Raw genomic sequence first — 24,334 nt, 5'->3', positions numbered from 1 at the left:
TTTTGTGTGATTAATAAACTCAGTCAAAGATTATTGTAAACAACTACAGGTGAGATTAAGGTACAGCTTACCTCCCAATGACATGGATGCCTCTTTTCTCCTCCTTCAACCTAGGACCTAGGCATTAAACTGTTGATTCTTTTACTTATGGTCTCCTTTGGCTTTGGTGTTCTTAAATGTTGAACATTAGGAAATCTCAAGGAGTCAAAAACCTTTGCTTTTGAGAAACCAAAGGTTTGAATTCTTTTAATCATGATTAATCCTTTGTATTCCAGATTATACCTAGCATTGAGCCCTGGAGGCTGCCTGCCACCTAGGTTGACTAGGATTGAAAATTAATCGGGTTACTGTTTCACTCTCAGAAGGATCTAATGTACTTGATTATTTATTTATTTTATTTATGCTGTTGATAATACTTTTTTCCCATTTAACAATGTATTCAGTCCACCTTGACTCATTTTCTCCTCTCCTCTTCTCCACGCACTCAGGTTGATCTTATGAGAACATAGTGTGGTCCCCTCCTCATGTTACAGATCTATGGAACATCTCAAGTTGAGCTTTAAAATTTCCATTTCTCAACTATATACTGTATTGCTTCTCTTCTGAACTTCCTTGACTTTTCTTTTTTCTTCACATCTTTCTGCTCTAAAGACCATGTCCGGGATATCCTTAGAAAAAGGTAGATAGGGATTAGGTATCCTTAGTGAACCAGGACTGTATTTTTCTTCTTGAGCCTAGTCTTATCTGCTAGCCATGGGGAAAAATCTGAAATGAATATTAGTCCTTTGTAGGTTTCCCCCCACCTCTGTCCAACAGACAGTTTAGCTATACTAGAACAAAGGGTAGAATTTGGGGTAGAAATTAGAGTTTCTTTTTGTACATGAGAAGTGTGTGAATGGACCTATTCTATTCATATTGATCTTATATCTCAGAACAGTTATTCATTTATTCTCTTATTCATTGAAAACTATTTACCTCAGTGGTCCTGATATTTATTAACTTCATTATGAAATTAATCAACAGGGAAAAATAGCAAAACTGACTGATTTTACTACTCCATCCATTGCTAGTCGAATGGATAATATAGTCTTGTTTTCACGTTTGTGTGTAATAAATTAAATGGAATATCGTTTTTGTTTTTTTTGTTTGTTGTTTTTTTTTTAATAATGATTTTTTATTATATTATGTTAGTCACCATACAGTAGGTTTTCGATGTGGTTTTTGAGTGCTACTATGTGCTAGGTCCCATGCGAAGTGCTGGGAAATTTTCAACAGAAAAAAAGTTAAGTTAACTTAAGAATCCTTCAGGTTTAATTATTTTCCTACCTTTTCAGTACTTTGAATTACTGTTGTTACTCTGTGTCCAGAAGTACTAGATTTTAGGTGATTCCTACCCTTGATCATTACATCACTGTCACAATTTTCCCCACAAGTAACTGGAAAATAATTAGCTTTGTTCTATGACAAAGCTTTACCCAGAAGATGTCAATAGTTTATCCTAAAATGTGTTACAAAAATGCAAGCTATCACTTCTCTCGTTTTCCTTGTGTCTCTTCACCACATCTGAAGTTCCTGCCACTCAAACCAGGCTTCATTAGTCTCCTTTTCCTCAACAAGCTTTTTTGGCAAAGTGTAGTGTCTTTCCAGCTTTGGCTTCCTTAGATCAAGTTAGTCGTCTCTTCCTGGCTATCACAGAGGCTGTCATTCTGTTGTGATACAGGAGGATGTAGTCCTTAATGAGTGCCTTTGGCACTGTTTGTCAGTTGTTTACTTCCCCGTGATGTTGCATTAAAGTTTTAATTAACCACTGAATTTGAGTTGACTTCTTAGTTGAGGCAGCTTTCCTTTCCTGAAGGCAGGCTGACTTTTGTTGCATAGCCTAGCACACTGGCATGCCACCAAGTTTAGATCAGTGTATAAAATGCACATTTGCTAAAAACTTTTTTAAATTGTTGATTTAGGGACTGAGGAAGTCACATATGTGTTCTAGAGTAGGATACAAGTTGGTAGGAGCAAGAGGTAAGAGGCTGGTGCCAAAGGAAGAGCTTTTGTTTCCCAGAGCATGTGAGAAGTTAGCCTGGTGAGTAGGTGAGTGAACAGTCTGGGCTTGGGACAACAGTCTGCTCATTGACACAGTACCAAAGTCCACTAGATAGGCACCATGAGACATTGTCCTATTACAATAGTGACTGTGTTTTTATTATTACTGACTTGAGTATTGTTTTGAGTCTTTTTTTTTTTTTTAAGATTTTATTTATTTGACAGAGAGAGAGAGAGCACAAGTAGGGGGAGCAGCAGGCGGAGGGAGAGGGAGAAGCAGGCTCCTTGCTGAGCAGGGAGCCCAATGCTGGGCTCAATCCCAGGACCCTGAGATCGTGACCTGAGGCAAAGGCAGATGCTTAACCGACTGAGCCACCCAGGCGCCCCTGTTTTGAGTCTTTTAATCCCTTCAAATATACTGCCCCAAAATATAGTACCCAGATGTATGTTGTAAACACAGAAAGACTTGGGAACTACTGATCTTGTGTGTTGGAAGCTGAACAAGAAGTTGACAGCCTGGCTGTTGTCATTCTGCCTTGTTCACTATATAATTTAAGTGAGTCATTTGGTCTCTTTGTCCACTTGACAGGAGAGGATGTCATGCTTACCTCCATGTTCCTTCTAGGGATTAAGTAGGAAAAAATGGCAAAGTACTCTAACTTCCTTTGGACAAGATATTATCTGAGGTCAAAAGGAATAAAAGTAGATCTATGCCTTAGCACTCAGGTTATTTAAAGTACTTAAACTACTTAAGACACACTGGGACTGCCAACTTTGGATGTTCTGGTGACAGGAACACCTCAATGCTAAGAGACAGGCTCAGGTGGCTGAAAAGGATCCATCTCCGCTTAAAAAAAGGAATCACTAGAGAACATCTGACTTGTGCTAGGCACCCTTGGGACATAAAATAAATACTTCTGGAACACAATAGAGGTGGTCACAGCCACAGTAAGGAGGAAGGTGGGGCCTGTCCAGGGTTTGTGCATCATCTTCTCAGGCTGAATGTAGTTTGTGACATGTCCTGACTATGCCTGGCTAATTATTATTTTGAACTCTTTTCCAAGAATTTAACATTAATCAAAGATCTTAGGCCATTTGTCACTCCTTTGTAAAAGTTAATGTGGTTGTGAAATGAAACCTCAAATATTGAAATAAAAAGTTATTCCTTAACCCCTTTGAAAGATTAAAAATGCCAACATAATCTTAAGGAAATAGCTGATAAAGTAAACTTTTATAACTGAATTTATTACTAGCTTGGGGAGAGGCCATATAGCTTAATAATAAGGGCAGCTGAATTCAGATTTCCTCTCACTTCTTACTAACAGGGTGACCATGGGAAAGTTGTTGAACTTATCAGAGCTTCAGTTTCCTCATCTGTAGAGTAGGGATTCAGTAACGCCATTCAGCGACTACCCTATTTATTTAAATTGCCAACCCGCCACCCCTTCCATTTTCCATTTCTCTTCCCTGTTGTGTAGTTCTCTGTGGTACTTGACATAATTTCACATGCTATGTGGTGAACTCATTTCTGTTATGTTTCTCCTCTTCCTCCTCCCAGAATGTAATTGCCATGAAGGCAGGAATTTTTGTCTGTTTTGTTTATTGTCTGGCAGGAAGTAGGTACTCAATAAGTATTTGTTTAATGAATAACCAAACTTCCTTTAAGGTAACTCTGAAGGTTTAATGAGACTCTTTCATTGAATGAGAACTTATCGTGACCCTTGGCACATAATAAGCGTTCAGAAAATGGTAGTAATTATGAAGTTTTCCTCAGAAGATAGTATAGGTCTTACTTATATAACTGATTAGTGTAAAAGTATTTTGCTACGTATTTTTTAAAAACGAATATAAGGGGCACCTGGGTGGCTCAGTCAGTTAAGCAGCTGCCTTTGGTTCAGGTCATGATCCCAGGGTCCGAGGATTGAGCCCCGAGTTGGACCCCTGCTCAGCGGAGAGTCTGCTTCTCCCTCTCCTTCCCCTGCTCCTGGTTATTCATTTTCTCTCTCAGATAAATAAAATCTTTTAAAAAAATTAAAATGTCTGCGTTATTTTCATTAAAGTGACAACTCGGAAAGCTGAAGAAGACAAAAGCAAACAGGAAAGGTGGGGCTGGTGGACAGGAAGAAAGGAAAGCTTTTCAAAGGGAAGTGATCAAAGGAACACTGTTTAAGAGAGGGCAGTTCTTGAAGAAGTTAAACACAGAGTTACCATAGGAACCAGCAGTTCCACTCCTAGGTATATAGCCAATACAACTGAGAACATATGTCCACACAAAAACTTGTACATCAGTGTTCATTATTCCTAACAAGTCACAGAGTGGAAACTGTTAAAATGTCCATCACCTAATAAACGGGTAAATAAAATGCGTTATATCCATACAATGGACTATCATACAGCCACAAAAAGAAATGAAGTACTGATCCATGCTACAACATGGATGAACACAGAAAGCATGATGCTAAGTGCAAGGAGCCACACACAAAAGGCCACATAGTGTATGATTCCATCTATAGGAAATGCCCAGGAGAGGCAAATCCAAAGACACAGAAAGTAGCTGCCAGGGACTGGGTAGGAACTGAGGAATAAGAAGTGACTGCTCATGGGTATGAGGTTTCTGTTTGGTCTGATGAAAATATTCTGGAATTACACAGTGATGATGGTTGCTCAACTCTGTGAGTAACTGAAGTGTATGCCTTGAAAGGGTGAATTCTACACGTGCGTTGTATCTCAGTTAATAAGAAAGAGACGAGGGGCGCCTGCGTGGCACAGCGGTTAAGCGCCTGCCTTCGGCTCAGGGCGTGAATCCGGCGTTATGGGATCGAGCCCCACATCAGGCTCTTCCGCTGTGAGCCTGCTTCTTCCTCTCCCGCTCCCCCTGCTTGTGTTCCCTCTCTCACTGGCTGTTTCTATCTCTGTCAAATAAATAAATAAAATCTTTAAAAAAAAAAAAAAAAGAAAGAGACGAGTTCAAAAAGAATGAATAGGGCCTAGGAGGAGGTCTCTGTTTTAGGAGCTACGTTACTGTGACAGAACAAAAAAGGTAAGAGACATCCATATTCTTATAGATGAAGTTGAGAGCAAATCAGTAGAACCAAAGTAAGGAGGAAATTTTAAAACACTGCTTCACTCAGCGTAACTATATGTTCTTCAAATATCTGTCCCAAGAATTTGAAGCAGCTCTAAAATCACCTTAGTACAGAAGAAAGAAAGGGTTTTGTGAGCTCTTAATTTAATTATATGCATTGAATGATACCAACGTATAAGAACTTAAACAAAATGCAAATTTTTACAACCTAAATTTCATCAATTAGGGAACCACAATTTGATCCCAAACCCTAAACATGCGGTTCACTTAGGAAAAACATGAATGCCCTACCCGCAGGGCACAGGACGGTGAGAAGTACCTAGGAGGCCCTCAGACATTTGTTGAATGAAGGCAGTTGGCTGAAAACCAGTGCTGCCTTCCGGGAGTGGTCTGTGAACTGTAAGAGCAATGCGTGGCAAAGGTGAGAAGACCGCGCAGGAAGCAGTGTGTGCTGGTAGTTATACAGACCAAGAAGGCCCATGCATCACTCGTAAGGAAAAGGAAGATGTAATCAAATGTTAGATTTAGTTGGTTTAGGCTTGTACTTCTATACATATAGTTGTAATATGTTTTAATTTAAAGTGCCCCAGGTAATAGGTTTGGGTGTATGTTAAATTCTCTAGCGCCTAACCCTTCCTCTCCACAAAAAAACATTGTTTTTATAACAGGATTTTTCTTATTACTTTGAATGTCTTTAGGAATCTAACCCTTGCATTGCAGCGAAATAGGCTGTGACAGAAGCACTGGGGACTCGAAATATGAAAAAAAAAACCCAAGCCCCAACAAGGTTCCTGACTTGAGGGAGCTAATAACCTAGCAGGAGAGAGAAAATATGTACACAAATATGAGAAGGCAGGAAAAATATTGTAAATATACTGTACACCCTAAGTACAATGTGAAGATAAGTTTTCTTGACAGTAAAATCTAAGAGTAAGACAGAGCAACATATAGCAACACTTTTTTAAAGTTACAGTCATCTAATATCCATACCTTGCATTCTGGTATAACTGATCACTGTGATATATGTTCTTTTTTTTTTTTTTTTTAAGATTTTATTTACTTATTTATTTAAGAGAGCATGAGTGGGGGTGGAGGGAGGTCAGGGGTGGGGAGCAGCAGAGGTAGAGGGAGAAGCAGACTCCCCACTGAGCAGGGAGTCCAACACGGGGCTCGATTCCAGGACCCTGAGATCATGATCTGAGCTGAAGGCAGATGCTTAACTGACTGAGCCACCCAGGCACTCCAATAACTGACATTTTATTAAATTCTTTTCACTTTGGATGGTCCACAGCCATCCTCTATTTAATGTGTCAAAAACCAAACTTTCTTTTTTATAACGTTCTTCCCCTCCCTGCTTTTGCTAATGCCGCCAACATTCTTCCTGACCCCAGGTGCTAGGCCTGTGAGTTTTTACAGATTTTTAAAAAGATGTTATTTATTTATTGGAGATAGAGTGTGTGCAGGTGCGGCACGAGAGCGCACAGGAGCTGGGGAGGGCAGAGGGAGAGGGAGAAGCAGGCTCTCTGCTGAGCAGGGAGCCCTGTGCGGGCTCAGTCCCAGGACACTGGGATCCTGACCTGAGCCGGAGGCAGACACTTAACCAGCTGAGCCACCCAGGCGCCCCTGGATTCTTACTTCTTACCAGCTCTGCCATATTCTGTTCTCCTGCTGTGTTGAGATGGTTCATCCCTGATGGAATCTCTCATTGTTCCTTCCTTTCTTGTCTCACTGTTCTAACCCTGGTTCTGTTAACTGGTGTTGCTCTGCTTATTGTTGTCCCACCTCTGAAATACTTGCCAGAGTACTCTTCATAAAATGTGACCAGACTGCTGGTAAACGTGAAGGAATGAACACCTGTTTTTATCTCTACCCTCTCCTAAATTCCCTCTAAAATGACAGTGAAGGAATTAGACAAAAATACATGCTCATTGTAGAAAGAGAAAGGGAAAGGGAGGGAGATGAGTAGTGAGTGACAAGAGTCTTTCTCCTGCAGAAGAAACAAAACTGTATGTGAAAGGAAATACAAGTTTACTATACTATTCCTGTATGTTGTGAATATTTATATAGTCCTAGTACTGTAAATAATTAACATTATTTAACCTAAAAATGTGTTATAGCTATTTTGGAAGGATGGGGGAGGAAAGAGGGTGGGAGAAATCATCTCCCATCATAGGAAGCCGGTAGATAATAGCCGAAATGGAAAATTTAGTGACAGTAGAAATATGACAGTTAATTATCAGAAGAAAAACAGCTGAAAGATTTGAAAAGTAATTGCTTCTGGAGAGCAGAAATCAGGGGAGAGGATGGGGCAAGAGGCTGCTATTTGACTTTATTAGTCTTGTATTATTCTTTAACTGTTTAAATTATGTGTATGTAGTGCTTTGATAAAAATTAAAATTTAAAAGCTATCCACTTTATAATTCCCTTACTCAAAAATTTCAGAGGATTTCTCTTTCCTGCTGCACTGACGACAAATTCCTTGTCTTTTTTCAGCCTGACTTTTATATTCTTCTTTATATGAGCCTTTGCTTCCACGGAACTGGTAATAGCCCTTGAACCCTGAATTGCCTTGAGCAGTGGCCTCTTTCTACCCTGAACCCTTCTCCTCTCCTAATTTCCAAATCCTGTCATTCCTTCCTTTAAGCCCAGCTCCTGTTTCCACCCTGAGTTTTCCAGATCTCCCCTCCTCAAGCCCAGTGACCCCTCCTAAGCAGCTCTAGCTCTAGTTGTCTGTACTACTCATTAGACACGTTGTCTTTTTCTTGTTTGTAATGTTTTTGATGTAAGTCTTATCTCTCCAAATGTATTATAGGCTCCAAGCAAGGAAGAAGGACATCTTATTACCATTTTATATACATCTTCCACAGTGCTATGTTTGATAGATACCTGTTTAATATTCAGTCCTCACTTAGCCATCAAAAAGCTTTCTGTTTTGAGATCACTGCTCTTTATTCTGGGCATGTCTCAAGACTCTGTACTTTGGTCTAAAAAAATCTCTCTATCTTTGTCAGCCTTAGTGAGGTTGAAGGCCAAGGCGTTATCTCTTTGCCAGTGATACTGTCGTTGATTGGCACAGTGTGCTAGTCGTTTTATAGAACATAACATAGACAATCCCTCATCTCCCAAACCCTGTGGATATTTAAGCCTTTCATAAGTTTTGTATTATTTGAGAGAAATGATCATTTATCACCACCATCACCACTTCAGGGATTTATGAATCTTCTCTCTTTATACGCCCTTGCCTTATGATCCCCTGCACTGCAAAGAGCCAAGAAAAACAAAATAAACAAAGCCCTCTGCAATTTCCATTTTCTCTTGGCACTCAAAGAACAACCACCTGGCTTTACATGTGCCCTAGAAAGGCTTCATCAGTGATATGTCCTCTTCCAATGAACTAGCGCTCCAGTGTGACCTGAAACATTTAAGTCACTAGTTCTTAATCTTATAGAGGACAATGAGCTCTGTGAGAATGTATGTTTAAAAGCTTGGACTCTCCTCTCAGACTAAAAGGTGCACAGGTAGCTGTATTAAAGTGTACCCAGGATTTTGGTTTTATTCAGGTATGGTAAGGCCAAGATAGTTTGTTACTTTAAATTCCCAGAGTAAAGGGACACACCATACTGTGCAGGTGTGGGGGAAGTATGGTGGTCAGTCAGGAGGCAGAGGGAGGTGAGGAGAAAGTGTGAGCCAGAGCCTTTCTTGGGGTTTTCAGGAGGAATGGGTGAGGCAGAGCAGATGTGCTGAGTAAGTTTAGGATTAGGTAGCCTGAATAAGTTTGTCAGACTCTGGGCTGTGAGGTGGTCCCTGGTTGTCCATACCTGGGCCTGGGGTAGTTTAGGGCAGAGGAAATACTGGTTTGTTGTGTGAGAGTTTGATAAAGAAAGTGGTTGTCAGTATGGAAAGGGGTTCTCAGAATGGGCTCGGTTGGTTTGCATGCATGCAGGCAAGTTGTTTGCTGCTGTCTCCAGGAATTAGCTGGCCCAGGGAGGGGCAGTCCCTCAGTAGACAAGGCAACCAAGATGTCAAAGCACTATAAAATATAGAAAACAGAAGACACGATTAACATAATATTGTACAGACACAATTTTATTTGCTGTTTCAGTGGTCTTTTGACCTCCTGAAGCCCCATCTGTAGATCCCAGGTTTAAACTCAGCCTCGGGCTCTGCAGGCTCCATGCCTTTGAATACCGTATTTGAGTTGAGTTTTCCTCTTCATAAGAAGGTCTGTAGTTAATTATCTGTTAAACCTAGAGAATGTAGCAACTGCTCAATTTTTTATGGTAAAGCTTTTCTTTCTGCTTTCTTTTGACTTTTATACCAGGAGCTTTATTTGTGGGTATTTTATGCCAAGAGGGATAAGCCTGCATCCCTAATTGCTGCATCAAGTCTTTGCTCACAGGGCGTCCTGATGACATTTTAAATACATGGAAATTTTTGAATGCATGAAAACATCTAGTGCTGATTCTCTGCTGCATTTTTGCTCTGGCACCTGCTCCTCTCTTCTCGGAATCTATCTCATTGCCTAATTCTGTACATTGTCTCCAAACCTTTCATTAAGCATTGTTGGAAATTTTGCTTTTTAACCTCAGCATCCCTGCTTATCTTTTGAACAAAAACAGAACCATCTCTGACTACTAGGCATTTCCTCGAGTGAAAAGCTCCCCATCTTGCCTTTTCTGACTTTTCAGAGCATGAAATGGCTGTACTAATCCTGTTGGCCTTAAGGCAAGAGCCTTGCAGAGTCAGACAAAGGGGATGGCCTGCTCCCAGCTTGGATCTTCCAGAGGCCAGAGGCAGAAACTTTTTAACGTTATACCAATTTGCAGTAAAAAGTTTGCCCACCCCTGCTTTGTTTTGGCTGCAATTATGAAGGAAATAAATTCTTGGAGTGTGTCCTCTGCATATAACCATCAATTTCTTAGTGCCCTGACTACTATACTCTGTAGGTTTCCAGAGGTTGGGTGCTTTCCTAGAGTTTTAGCAATCGAACAAAAGGGGTTTTAGGAATTTGGGAAGTGTCCTTGTGCTGGTTGAGTCGATATTTCTCAAAGGCAAAGGTACTTTGGCTCCAAGTCAACGAATTGAGTTGCAACTATGTGCTTTGTACAAGGTGCTCCGTAGGGTACAAGGACTGAGAGGTGCTTAAATCTCTCAGAGGGATTTAAGATAGTCCTTACTGTTAAGGGACCAACAACCTAGTGGTGAGAGTCACACATGTTCAAGTACCCATTTGTGTCTGTATTTAATAATGGAGTTACTGTATACCTTCTGTGGCAGCGCATCAAGATAGTTCATCTGAAGATGAGAAAATTGTTTGTGTCCTTCCCCTCAAAAGAATCCATTTTCAGTGTACTGTGGGGATTCAGGTTTGGGAAAGTTTTGAGTGGGTACAGAACAAGTGTGGTTGGTGTGTAGATTTCGAGTTGAACCTCTGGTAGACTGATTTTTTTTTTTTGAGATTTTATTTATTTATTCGACGGAGATAGAGACAGCCAGCGAGAGAGAGAACACAAGCAGGGGGAGTGGGAGAGGAAGAAGCAGGCTCATAGCGGAGGAGCATGATGTGGGGCTCAATCCCATAACGCCGGGATCACGCCCTGAGCTGAAGGCAGACGCTTAACTGCTGTGCCACCCAGGCGCCCTTGGTGGACTGAATTTTATACCTATCCTCAAATGCAGTGAATAATGACAGAGAGTCCAGCCTGGACAGGAGGGCAGGCTGTGAGCAGAAGGAATATGTCAGAATAAGAGAAATTAAGCAAAATGCTTAGGGCTTCCAAAGAGACAATCATATCAGGTTAGTGAGATCAGAAAAGGCATCCCAGAAAAAAGGATTAAGAGAGTCCTTGAATAAGGCTAGGGGATCAGGGGATTTTAGTAAGCATTTATTAGAGGAGAGAGAAAGGAATCTACATGGTAGGAACAGTGTGAGCAAAAGTATAAAAGTGGGGATATATTTAAAACATATTTCCAAAATGATATGAATAACAAGCAATGGGAGATAAGCACAGAAAGGTAGGTGACAGACAGATTGCTGAGGGCCTTCAATAGCAAACCAAGGAATCTTGCTCGATTTAGGCAACGAGGAGCCATTAAAGCTTTTGAACAGGTGAGCAACACAGTCAAAACTCTGCTTTTAAGAATAATCTGGCATTGAAAGATGGATCAGAGCAAGAATAGTAGAAGGGAAGCTAGATTATTTTGTAAGGGACAGAGCCCATGGCTTAGTGTTAACTGCCAACATTATTTCACGTTACTCATACCCCAAGGGCCTTACAGGGAAGTCAGCATCTTATTATGCTTTCTTTATGATGACCAGCAACAGAGTCTTAAAAAGGTGTGTGTGCCACCGTGCTCACTGGCTTGCAGGCATCCCTGAAGTGTTAGGGCAGGTCCAGTGTTTTCTGAGCAATGCGTATAAGCAGTTCTGGCAGAAAAGACAAGACTAAAACATATCTTAATTTCCTTCTGCTTTCCCTTGTGAAATATCTCTTTTTTAAAACTAAAATTTTGCCACGGGCCCCTTTCAGAAATTTATCTAACCTGGCATTAAAAGTAAACCTTTCTGGGGCACCTGGGTGGTGCAGTCGTTAAGCGTCTGCCTTCGGCTCAGGGCGTGATCCCGGTGTTATGGGATCGAGCCCCACATCAGGCTCCTCCGCTGTGAGCCTGCTTCTTCCTCTCCCACTCCCCCTGCTTGTGTTCCCTCTCTCACTGGCTGTCTCTATCTCTGTCAAATAAATAAATAAAATCTTTAAAAAAAAAAAGTAAACCTTTCAAGGTAAAATATTAGAAGGCATCGAGATGGTTTCTAAGAGAAAAGCTTGGGGCTGGGCATCTGTTTGTACATTTCATTGATGCAGACAGACTGCTCCTAGTGTGTACCCAGGAAGCCCGTGGCCTTAGAGCCTCTGCTTTGGTGAGGTACAAAGTTTGTGTGACCATCTGCCATTCATAGCTGCCTACTGGATTGTTTCACCAGTGTAGTAGGCTTTGCGTGGTAGAGACCTGATTCATCAAGTCTCAGGACATGTTTCTGTGAGCAAAATCTTTTATGTGAGGAATTCCAAGTAAATGAAATGTGGCCATCTCTGCCCACCTTTGGAATTTTGTGGGGCTCCATATCCCAAACTATTTCATTTCAGCCAATTACTGCCTAGCCCGTACCTTGTTGGGCAAGGATTAAGATTGTGGGAAAGCATTTAAAGGTCTTTCTTTTGTGTCCCTAGTTGCTTGTTTCTTGCTTGTTTACTTCCTCCCTTCTCTCCCCTTTCTCCCTCCTTTCAACAGTGAGACACTTTAACACTCCAGAAATGCATAATACATATATACAGGCATGTATGTATATAGCAAGCATTTATCCACCCACAGCTGAGATTTAAGAGTTGTTAACCAGTTTGCCCTGTTTGCCTCAATTTTTAAAAATTAAATCATTGCAGATAAAGTTGAAGTTCCTTTGACTTCCTTAATTATATTTCCTGCTCTATATAGAGTCAACTCCTATCATGAATTTGGTTAAAATAATTGCAGTCTGTCTTTTATAACTTTTTTTTAAGACTTATTTTATTTATTTGAGAGAGAGGGCTCCCACGCAGGGGTGGGAGAGGCAGTGGGAGAGGGGGAGTCTCAAGCAGACTCTGCACTTTGCATACACGGAGCCCAGCTTCAGGCTTGATCTCACAACCCTGAGATCATGACCTGGACCGAAACCAAGAGTCAGATGCTTAACTGACTATGCCACCCAGGTGCCCCTATAACTTAATATATTAGTAAAATATCATTGTTTTTTGTGGTTTTTAAAAAAGTTATTTTTTTTAATTTATTTATTTAGAGAGAGAAAGAGAGTACGAGCAGGGGGAGAGGGAAAGGGAGAGAACCCCAAGCAGACTCTGCCGAGCTAGGAGCCCAATGTGTGGCTCGATCCGAGGACCATGAGATCGTGACCTGAGCCGAAAACAAGAGTTAGACTCTTAACCAACTGAGCCACCCAGGCACCCCTGTTTTGTGTTTTAAGAGTTGTATTTATATAAATGGTATCATACCACATGTGTCATTTTATAACTTTTGAAATTCAGTATTAATGTTTTTATCAATCCACATTGACAGTTTGATTAATTTGATTTGTTCCTTTTAATTGTTACATAGTATTTTATATTTATTTGTATGCATTTCCTTATCTATTCCTTTACTGATGAGCATTAAGTTTTCTAGATTTTTACTTTTATAGCATGCCTCAGACTTTTTTTTTTTTTAACATATCTCCTTGTGTATATGTGTGGCATTATCTCTAAGGTATTTATCCAGAGATGGAATTGTGCTGGCTTCTTTTTAGTCACATAGCACAGGTTATTTTGCTGAAAAAGACCTAACTTCTTCGATGTATGAAGAGCATCTCAGGGCACCATTCTGACAGGCACTCAGTGAAAATGGGAAACTCATGATTTGTGAACCTTATTGCAAACCCAGGACCAAGGAATTTTTCTCAGTCCTTCAACTAGTTAGCTTCATGGAACAGATAAATGTATGTGTTAAATTTGGGGATATTAAATAGCAAAATGTATAACTTTTTAATAGATAATTATAAAGGTAACTTATTACCCTTCCTGCCCTTTTAAAACCCGTAAAATAATAACATGTTCATTGTAAATAATTCAGATACTACCAAAATATGCTATAATATACTGTAAAAAGTTTAAACATCTCTTCATCTTATTCCTGGTTGGTTTGGAATGTATCTTTCAAAATTTTTTCTATGGACAAGCAAATACGTGTGTGTATTTACTCATCTATGTGGTTTTCTCCATTTTGTTTTTTAATAGAGATGAGATCCTACAGAATGATAGATAAGGACATCTTTCCCTGTCAGTACTTGCAGACTTTTTTTTAATGGCTGTGTGGTGTTCCATAGTGTGATTGACTATAGTCTCACTGTTCTTTTTTTTTTTTTTTTAAGATTATATTTATTTGAGAGAGAGTGTGAGCACAAGCAGGGGGAAAGGGGAGAGGGAGAAGAAGCAGACTCCCTGCTGAGGAGGGAGTCCCAGGACCCCAGGATCTTGACCTGAGCCGAAGGCAGACGCTTAACTGACTGAGCCACCCAGGTGCCCCTAACTGTTCTCTTCTTGATGGATGTTTAGGTTTATTTACAATTAAAGACAAGCTCTTTTTACAAACTGTAGTTCCTTAGTCCCATTCTTGGGTGTATACATTGGAATGGAAATTCCCTTCCCAAATGATTTGGTTCTTCATAATTCAGCCTGTCCCCATAATAGATATAAGCAGTAAAAACTGACTAGGACATGTTTTCTCACTTGTAGAAGGAACAGTTTATAAGTCTGGCAATGACATTCCTTGCAGTTCCCATCAATGTTCCTCACCCTTGTGTATTTCGTGTTTGCTGTATGATATGACGATATCCTAAGTCCCATGACTGTACAGTATTTAAAATGAGAGTAAAAAGTTGATCCCTTCTGTCATCTTAAAAATGAAGGAGGGTTGTCCGGGTGTCTCAGTCAGTTAAGCATCTGACTCTTGGTTTCAGCTCAGGTCATGATCTCAGGGTCATGAGATCCAGCTCTGCAGTGTCGGGCTCTGTGCTGGGCATGCAGCCTGCTTAAGATTTTCTCTCTCCCTCTGCACCATTCCTTAAAAAAAAAAAAGGAAAAAGCATGCAGTACCAACTAAAAATTGATGGCTAAGTATACAGAGTTATAAACACTTGAACTCAGAGCAAACTTTATGTACTTAGGTAACCTAAAAGGTGACAAATGTTTTGTGTTATGCAAATGGCTAATATTGTGTGGGCAGAGATTTCTCTCTAATTCAGAAAAGGTTTCAGGAGGAGATAAGATTTTATTGAGGTTTACAGACTGGAAAGGCTAATTTGGATTATTGTTTAGCTTCCAGGTACATCCTTTTAGCTGTGTCTCAATATGGGGCTCGTTAATACTGCTTTTCCACTTTGTGCCTGGTATTAATGTCTGAACAGTGGATTTTTTTTTAAAAGATTTTTATTTATTTATTTGACAGAGAGAGAGAGACAGCCAGCGAGAAAGGGAACACAAGCAGGGGGAGTGGGAGAGGAAGAAGCAGGCTCATAGTGGAGGAGCCCGATGTGGGGCTCGATCCCATAACGCCGGGATCACGCCCTGAGCCGAAGGCAGACACTTAACGACTGAGCCACCCAGGCGCCCCTGAACAGCAGATTTTAATTAGAAACTATTTCGAATTCGCTATCTTCATGTGACAAGTGTTGATCTCCTAGGATCCCACAGCATATGCATGACTGTGTGGACTACTCAAGTTTCTGAGCAGTTTGTGGTTTGAAACAGACCCAGTCACCACACTTTCTCCCACATATTTTTGCTCCAGACTTTCTACTAGTTGGTGCCTGTTCTTTAAAATAAAGGTCTGAAATCTTTTTCCAGGATTTCAGGATCTAGAGGGAAATAGCCTGGCTGGGCCAGTAGAGCAGAGTGTCTTTTCAAATGTCTTAAATGATCTAGTTGCTAAGATTTTTGCCAGGCCCACTTTTAGCAGAATCAGGATGTAGTTTTTTACAGAATTCCAACCATCTTCTTACAAGTAACTGCCACAAGCATTAGGAATTGCTGACCTTTTCATCTTACTCTAAAAACCCAAGTCTTGTTACAAAAACCAGGTCTGCTGGGTGCTTTATTTCAGTGTCACAAGTCCCAAAATACACGATACTTCTTTTGGACCTACTTGTGGGAAACCTGTAAGATCGTCCACCTTTTAAAGGTTTCTCTCACTCCAAAGTGAATGTGAAGCTGATGCTCAGGGCTGAGTGTTCTACTCTGTAGTCCACTTTCTCATTGATTTTACCTTTGACTGCCAAGCCCCAGGGGATTTTTTGTTAGCCCTTGGAGCTTAGCCTTTCTGTCCCTGGCTCAGTAGTAATGTGGCAGTGGTTGCGGTGAAGTGGCAGCATGCTGCCCTTGGTGCTCCTAAGTCTCCTCTAAACTGAGTGAGCCAGACTTTGGATTAGAGAACTTTACCCCGGGGCGGGGAGGGGGGGGTTGCCTTCCCCTCAGGGAGCAGCCCTGGCCTCTTACACTTTGGCCCAGACTGACTCAGCTGGGTAATACTGTACCCTGAAATGTACAGGTGTGATTTGACAGGAGCTTTTCACCCTTTACAAACTGGGCTCCCTAATGAGAATGTAGGCTCATAGAGCAATAATTCACGTGTAGGTGGCCTGTAAGGAAAGTTTTAACAAAAGAGTTGGTTAAGAAGCTGATTTATTTTCTTGCTTTAACTCTTGTCATGTGCTGAGTGGGGGCGGAAGAGGAGGGGAGGGTGGGGAATGGCGCTGCTGAAAGCATTTATCTTCATTTCTGCCATCTCCCAGTGTTTATTACCCTGTGATCGACAGATGAGGAAAGCTGCCAGTCAAACCCACGTTCAGCACATTTCCATTTCCCTTCATTGCAGATTTTAGGCTTTTGAAATCTGCATCCTCTTTGCAGCATTAAAGGTCGTTTCCCTCCTGCTGCTGACAAGCCCAGGACCCTCTGGTCCAATTCTACTCACTTGTGCTTCCACCAGACAATAAAAGCTGCAGGAGTCTCAGCAATTTAAGACAAGTGATTGATGAGAGCCATTCAGTGTTTGAGTCAGTCATATGCTCTGTTCATCTTTCTCTCTCACCTCTTTCTCCCTCAGTCCTTCTCCCACCCTCCCCCCTCTCTCTGCCCATCCTCTTGCTGCTGAGCAACCCCTTGAGCAGCTCCATTGTGCATCAGTGAGAGGATGACAGCCTCCCCGACTTCTTTCCAGGCTTCTCTCAGGGACCTGCCTAAGCCAGTGTCCTCCCAGCAGCAGAGGTGGCGGGGTCCTGTAGTCAGTGCCAGGTTGTGGGCGTTGTGGAAGTGGAGGCAGAGTAATTCTTACTGCTCTTATCCCCCTGTATGTCTTCCGTCAGAGGTAGAGGCTTTGAGGAAATCCTGCCTGGTGGGAGTGAATGCTGGGTTTTTAACTTTTGTTTTTGTTTGGGGGTTGTTGGGGTTTTTTCTGCATTTCTCCTAAACTTTGTGGGTTTTGGAATGTTGTTCCTGATAATCTTTTAGTAGCATGTGTTCTTGTGAGCTTATTTGTTTTTGTCTTAAATAATGTTTGTGGGTGGAAGAAAGGTAATGATATTCATTTCTTTGAAAATGGATGTTCTGCTTTCATAATTACTTGTCCCAATTACATCATTAGTGTAAGTGTTAGATAATTGCTTCATTAGGAGATATATATATATATAAAAGAAGGGCAGGTCTGCAGAATGGTGATGAAAATGGGCCTCAGCCTCTTCATCTACCCACACAGGAGCATCTTAGCTTGATTTCAGAGAGCTAGGAGGTACCAGTCACCCAGCCAACAGTCAAGATTAATCCTGGGTTTTGATACGATGGGAGGAAGGAGTGTGAGGACCTGGTGAAGAGCAACTTACTCTCTTTGCTTTAGGGTGGAATACAGTGCTGAACTCCAGATGACATTGGTACATTCAAGGCAATGTGATTGAATCATTGGTGATCCCTGGATCAGAAAGCAAAGTATCCTTACGGCAACTCTTCCACCTTTGGGCTTTTCTGAACAACACTAGTTGTAGCGGCATGAGCCCTGTGATCTGTTTGACCCCTCCGAGTGGCTTTTTAAGGGAAAATGGCCATGTCCAGCCTAGAGGTTATCTGCTCCCATCAGAACTAACTGCTTCCTGTAGATTTGAGTATGCCCGGATTTCACCACCTTGTCTGTGAATGACTTCGGGTGCATGCTATCTAGTTATGCATCTCTACTTTAAAGCGCATGCTAAAACACACACCGTTACTGCATGCTTCCACTCACACGGGTTTCTAAAGTAGTCGAATTCATAGAAACAAAGGAGAATTTTGGTTACAGGGGCCGGGACGGGGTGGGTGGGGGGCAGGAAGGGGAGTTGTTTAATGGGTATAGAGTTTCATATTTGCAAGATGAAAAGTTTTGGAGATTTGTTTCACAACAGTGTGAATATACTTAAAATTGCTGAACTGGTTAAACTACTAAACACTACTGAACCACTTAAAAATAGTTAAGATGGTAAATTTATGTTAGGTGCTTTTTGTCACAGTTTTTTAAGAAATTAATACCAGTTTCTTTGTACCTCTTGCTCTGGATAGGAAGGCTCTATCCATTGCTCTGGCCCTAATGAATGTAAGATTAATATCTCTTCCTCTCTTCAGGTGTTATAAAACGTACTCTGCTGTGGTCACATAATCCTGGTTTGAATTGTTATTTTGAGAAAATTTTTGATGAAGCTGCGATGATATGTAGAAATAGTTCATAGCTATTTCTTTTCCCTTCCTTGCACACGTTCTGTATTCCAGGCCTTGCTGATTTCTTTGTTGAGTTCTCAGACTATGATTTGTTGTTTTGTTGGCTTCATCTAATGCCTTTGACCTCAACAATAAGGCATTGCCTTATCTTTCTTGGATCTGCCTCCAAAGTTCGTGATTTGTCTGTGGACTAATGCTACCCTTGTTTTTAAAGAGTAGGAGCTTTTAGAGCCTTTAGGAGTTTATTGGACAATAAAATTTTGTTGATTTAGGGGCCCAGTTCCTGCTAAGACCATGTGTAGTCATTGATATCTTTGTCTATAAAATGTTTACTCTTTGGCTTATGTTAAATACATTTCAAATTTATATTGTGTAGTGATTTATCTTGATCAGTTTAAGTGACCAATTAGAGCAGTTATTAAACAGCTTAAATCTGATAGACCACATACCTTACTCAGAACATTTCCTATATCAGAGTTATAGACATCTACATGATACCTGTTCATTTTTGTTTTTATAGAAAATGATGTCCCCTAATACTCTTTTTTTTTTTTATTTTAGCCTCAGGAAAAAGTGAAGACTTGGTTTCAGCTATAGGTAATATACTCAGAATTGAAAACCTGAAAACCTCTTTAAAAACCTACTTCTGGGGGCGCCTGGGTGGCTCAGTTGGTTAAACGTTTGTCTTCAGCTCAGGTCATGATCCCCGGGTCCTGGAATCAAGCCCCTGTCCAGCTCCCTGCTCATCAGGGAGCCTGTTTCTCCCTCTGCCTCTCCCTCTCCCTCTCCCTCCGCTGGTTCTCTCTTTCCCTCTCTCTCTCCCTCCCTCCCTCTCTCAAATAAATAAAATCTTAAAAAAAAAACAAAAAACACTTTTTCCTTCCACAGGAAATAGTTCTGTTTCCCTCAGACAGTTTTATGATTGCTAGGTTCCATGGAGTGTGTTTTCTATAAATAAAAACTATTATACAGCAGAACATTCTTTGGCCATAAAAAAGGATGAAGTACTGATACATGCTATAACATGGATGAACTTTGTAAACATGGTGCTAAATGAAAGAAGCCAGCCATAGTCACCTGTCGTATGTTTCTATTTAGATGAAATGTCCAGGGAAAGCAAAACTATAGAGACAGAAAATAGATTAGTGGTTGCCTCGGGCTAGGAGGGAGAGAGTGGGCCAGAGTGACTGCTAATGGGTGAGGTACTGGGGGGGCGGGGGGAGAAGGAGGAGGAGGATAAAAATGTCCTGAAATCAGATAGTAGTGATGGTCATTGTAAAAGATTGGTTTTGATAATGGTTGCACACTGGTGTTAATATACTAAAACCCCTTGCATTGTATACTTTAAGTAGGTGAATTGTATGGTACGTGGATTACATCTCATAAAGCTTTTATTTTTAAACAAACTATATATAGTTTGGTCATTTTCTTCAGTGTCAAAACTGTAAATGGGAATAAGAGAGACTTCTACTCTTGGCGGAAGTCTTGTTATCTGCCACCAGGGCCTCTTTCCAGGTCCCCAGGCTATAGAATAATTGACTATAGTCTTAGATGAGATTTTTTAAATGGTGATAAGATGACAAAGTGAGTATGACAAAGTGTTTAGTTATATTTCCTTCTTAAAGCAGATTTAAAGACTGCATTTGAATGAAGCTTTCTGGAAAGAAGAATAAGTGTTCTTCCTAGGATGCCATTCAGTATATACTTAGAGAGGAAGAATGCTTTTTATGTCCAAATAATCCCATGTTGTATTGCTCTAAGAATAATTATTTTTCATAGACAGAAACCAATTTATTAATTTACAAAGAGCTTAGACAGTCTGCAAGAAAAAACTTAACCAAACATAAAAATGCACGTAAGATGTGGGTAGGCACAGTACACACTAAAAAAAATACAGTGAGCCAGTAAACAAAAGATACTCACCAGTACTTGAAATTATTAAATGCAAAAGGATACTGGAAATGGGATGCCATATTTTGCTTCCCAAATTGACTAAAATTTATATTGAGTAGTATTTTTTAGCAATAGCCCTATCAAGATATAACTCACATACCATATTGTTCACCTATTTAAAGTTCAGTGGTTTTTAATATATTCACAGAGTTCTGCGACCATTGCCACTATCTGTAGATTTCAGAACATTTTTATCACATTCCCATACCATTAGCAGTCACTTCTCCCTTCCCCCTTCCCTTCCCCTGCCTCCTCCAGCCCTAGGCAACCGCTAATCTACTTTTTGTCTTTATAGCTTTGCCTATTCTAGACATTTCATGTAAATGGAATCATACAATATGTGTTTTTTTGCGACTGGCTTTCTAAAAAGAATTTTGAAAAGTTGATAAATTGTTCAGTTGGACCTGCCCTGGAGTTTCTGGTCTCTATTCTACTGACAATTAGCAAGCTGGTTCTTGACTTCATATCACAACTAAGCAGAAGGATAGTAATTGTGTTTCCAGGCTGATGAGTCTGGGCCCCAGCCCCATTCTTCATTCTGTCTTCCCAGGAGCAGCACAGTCAGAGATGGCCGTTCTGAATTAGGCAGCCTCAAATGGAACAATTTTATAGGACTGAAATATAATTTAATCGTTTCCTTCTTTGTAACTTGCCCTTTTTTACCCTCCCGAATTAGCTTCTCTGATACATTTGCTAATGATTCCCATTGTTCCGTATTTTAACTGTACTGTTGAATCATACTTTTCACTTTCCTGCTCTTAGAACAGATCTTGGAGAGAGGCTAAAAGCTGTTTTTGAGAAAAGGTTTCTAATTCTCCTTTCCAAGCAACAGAACAGAGTCAGAGAAGCAGAGGCAGAGAGAGGCATGCAGGCTATCAGGTTTGGTAGAGCTCACCTACCACGTGATTGTGTCATGATTATTAAGATTTCATCCCTAGACACATTCCCAAGGCTTCCAGCCTACAAGTTGAAGACCCGATTGAGAGAATGAGACTTGGCAGCTTGGTTTTGCTGTTGTTCTCTGATGGTTGGCCAGGATCACTGGATTTAAGTTTCTTTTCCCCCTTGTTTTGTCTTTTGCTAGAATCATCCTTATTTAGTCTTGCTTTGAGGCACCAAGGAAAAACTCTGTGGTCATATGATAGAGAGTGAACTGCTGTGACTGCCAGTATCCTTATAGACAGCTGCTGTTTCCACTGTCTCCTAGAACATGAGTGAGAGTCTGGGGCTCTTTATGTCTTTCTCTCTGTTTTTGTTTTTAATTTAAAAAAAATTTTTTTTTTAAAGAGCAGTCTGAGGTCTACAGAAAAATTGAGTGGAAAGCACAGAGTTCCCGTATACCTCCTCCCACACACATACCCATTGACTGCCCCCCATCATCATTCTTCTCCAAAATGGTACATTTGTTATATACAATCCATGAACCAACACCAGCACACCATTATCACCCAAAGTCCATAGTTAACATTAAGTTTCATACTTAATGTTGTTAAGTTCTATGGACTTTGACAAATGTATGATGACATGTTTCTGCCATCATGGTATCCTACAAAATAGTTTCACTGCCCCCAAACATCTCTTTGGTACTACAACTATATAGCTCCCTCTCTCCCCCACAAACCGCTGGCAACCACTGATCTTTTTACTTTGTCCATAGTTTTTGGCTTTTCCATAATGACATAGTTAGAATCACACCATATATAACTTTTTGCTTCTTTTACTTAAATTTCCTCCATGTGTTTTCATGGCTTGATAGCTTGTTTCTTTTTAGAGCTGAATAATATTCCATTGTATGGTTGTACCACAGTTTATTTATCTATTCTCCTATTAAAGGACATCTCGGTTGCTTCCAAGTTTTGGCAGTTATGAATAAAGCTGCTATAAACATCTGTGTGTAGGTTTTTGTGTGACATATGCTTTCAGCTGATTTGAGTAAATACCAAGGAACATGATTTCTGGATCATATGGTTAAAAGTATGTTTAGTTTTGCAAAGAAACTGCCAAACTGTCTTCCAAAGCCGCTGTACCATTGCATTCCCACCAGCAAGGAATGAGAGTTCCTGTTGTTTTGCATCCTTTTCACCATTTGGTTTGATCAGTGTTTTGTATTTTAGCTATTCTAATAAGTGTGTAGTAGTTTCTCATTTTATTTTGCAGTTCCCTAATGAGAAATGATGTTGAGCATCTTTTCATACGCTTATTTACCATCTGTGTATCTTCTTTGGTGAGGTGTCTGTTCAAACATTTTGCCAGTTTCAAATCAGGTGGTTTGTTATTGTCGAGTTTTAAGAGTTCTTTGTATATTTTAGATACTAGTCCTATTTATTAGGTAAGTGTTTTGCAAAGATTTTTCTTCTGGTCTGTGGCTTGGCTTTTCATTCTCTTTTCATAGTCTCTTTCACCGAGCAGAAGCCTTTACTTTTTTTGTTTTTTTTTTTAATTTTTTATTTATTTGAGAGAGCACAAGTGGTGTGGGGCGGGGGAGCAGAGGAGAGGAAGAGGGAGAAGCAGACTCCCCTCTGAGCAAGGAGCCCAGTGCGGGGCTCGATCCCAGGACTCTGGGATCATGACCTGAGCAGAAGGCAGACACTCAACTGAGTGAGCCACCCAGGTGCCCCAGAAGCTTTCAATTTTAATGAAGTCAACTTTGTCAATTTTTTCTTCCATGGTTTGTGCTTTTGGTGGGAAAGTCTTTGTCAAACCTAAGGTCACCTAGATTTTCTCTTATATTATCTCCTAAGAATGTTATAGTTTTGTGTTTTACATCCAGGTCTGTAATCCAGTTTGAGCTAATTTTTGTGAAAAGTACAAGGTTTGTATCCAGGTTCATACTTTTGCATGTGGATGTCCAGTTGTTTCAGCACCATTTGTTGAAAAGACTGTCTTTGTCTATTGAATTGCTGTTGCACCTTTGTCACAGATCAGTTGACTGTATTTGTTTGGGTTTATTTCTGTTTTTTTTTTGTTCTGCTCCATTGATTTATTTGTGTATTCTTTTGCCAGTGCCACACCATCTTCATTACTGTAGCTTTATAGTAAGTCTTGAAGTCAAGTAGTGTCAGTCCTCCAACTTTGTTCTTTCCTTGCATACTGTGTTGGCTACTCAGGATCTTTTGCCTTTCTAGATGAACTTCAGAATTTGTCAGTATTCATAAAGTAATGGGATTTTGATTGGGATTGTGTTGAATCTGTAGATCCATTTGGGAAGAATTGACATCTTAACGGTATCGAGTCTTCCTATCCATGAACATGGAATATCTCTCCAATAAATATTGGAGATCTTTTGTGATTGCTTTCATTGGAGTTTTGTAGTTTTCATATATAGCTCTTATACGTATTTTTTTAGATTTGTACCTAAATATTTCTCTCTCTCTTTTGGGGGGGGGGTGTCTAATGTAAATGGCATTGTATTTTTAACTTCTAATCCCAATTCTGATTATTCATTTGTTCATTGCTGGTATGTAGGAAAGCTATTGACTTTTTGTATCTTGCAATCTTGATATAATTGCTTAATAGTTCCAGGAGTTACTTTTATTATTCTTTGGGATTTTCTACATAGACAATCATGTCATCTGTGAACAAAAGACAGTTCTGTGTCTTCCTCTCCAATGTTTTGTTTCTTCCTCTCTAAGTTTTGTTTCTTACTCTTCCTTACTTTTCTTTTCTTATTGCATTAGGTAGGACTTCCAGTAAATGATGAAGAGGAGTAGTGAGAGGAAACATCCTTGCTTGTTCTCAGTCTTAGGGGAAAATCATATAGTTTCTGATCATTAAGTATGATGTTAGCTATAGAGTTTTTGTAGACATTTTCTATACAGTTGAGGTAGTTCTCCTCTCTTGCTAGTTTCCTGATAGTTTCTATCGTGAGTCGGTATTGGATTTTGTCACATGCTTTTTCTGCATCTATTGGTATGATTATGTGATTTTTCTTCTTTAA

At 40.2% G+C, this 24,334-nt stretch overlaps 1 protein-coding gene across 14 annotated transcripts in view; it reads left to right on the top strand.

Moving 5' to 3' along the window:
* Window positions 1–24,334, top strand: part of AMBRA1 (autophagy and beclin 1 regulator 1) — a 164,470-nt gene that overhangs the window by 94,374 nt on the left and 45,762 nt on the right. For 8 of the 14 annotated variants that reach the window (XM_040639028.1, XM_040639032.1, XM_040639035.1 and 5 more), the window contains one exon: window positions 19,006–19,041. The exons of the other annotated variants lie outside the window; for them this stretch is intronic. In XM_040639028.1, coding sequence (XP_040494962.1) covers window positions 19,006–19,041 — 36 coding nt within the window. The remainder of the gene's footprint in view (window positions 1–19,005; window positions 19,042–24,334) is intronic. 14 annotated transcript variants of the gene reach the window in all.

The sequence above is a fragment of the Ursus maritimus genome, unplaced genomic scaffold, assembly GCF_017311325.1.
Source record: "Ursus maritimus isolate PB19 unplaced genomic scaffold, ASM1731132v1 scaffold_23, whole genome shotgun sequence".
NCBI classification, from domain to species: Eukaryota; Metazoa; Chordata; class Mammalia; order Carnivora; family Ursidae; genus Ursus; species Ursus maritimus.
This window is presented reverse-complemented; position numbering and strand designations above follow the sequence as displayed.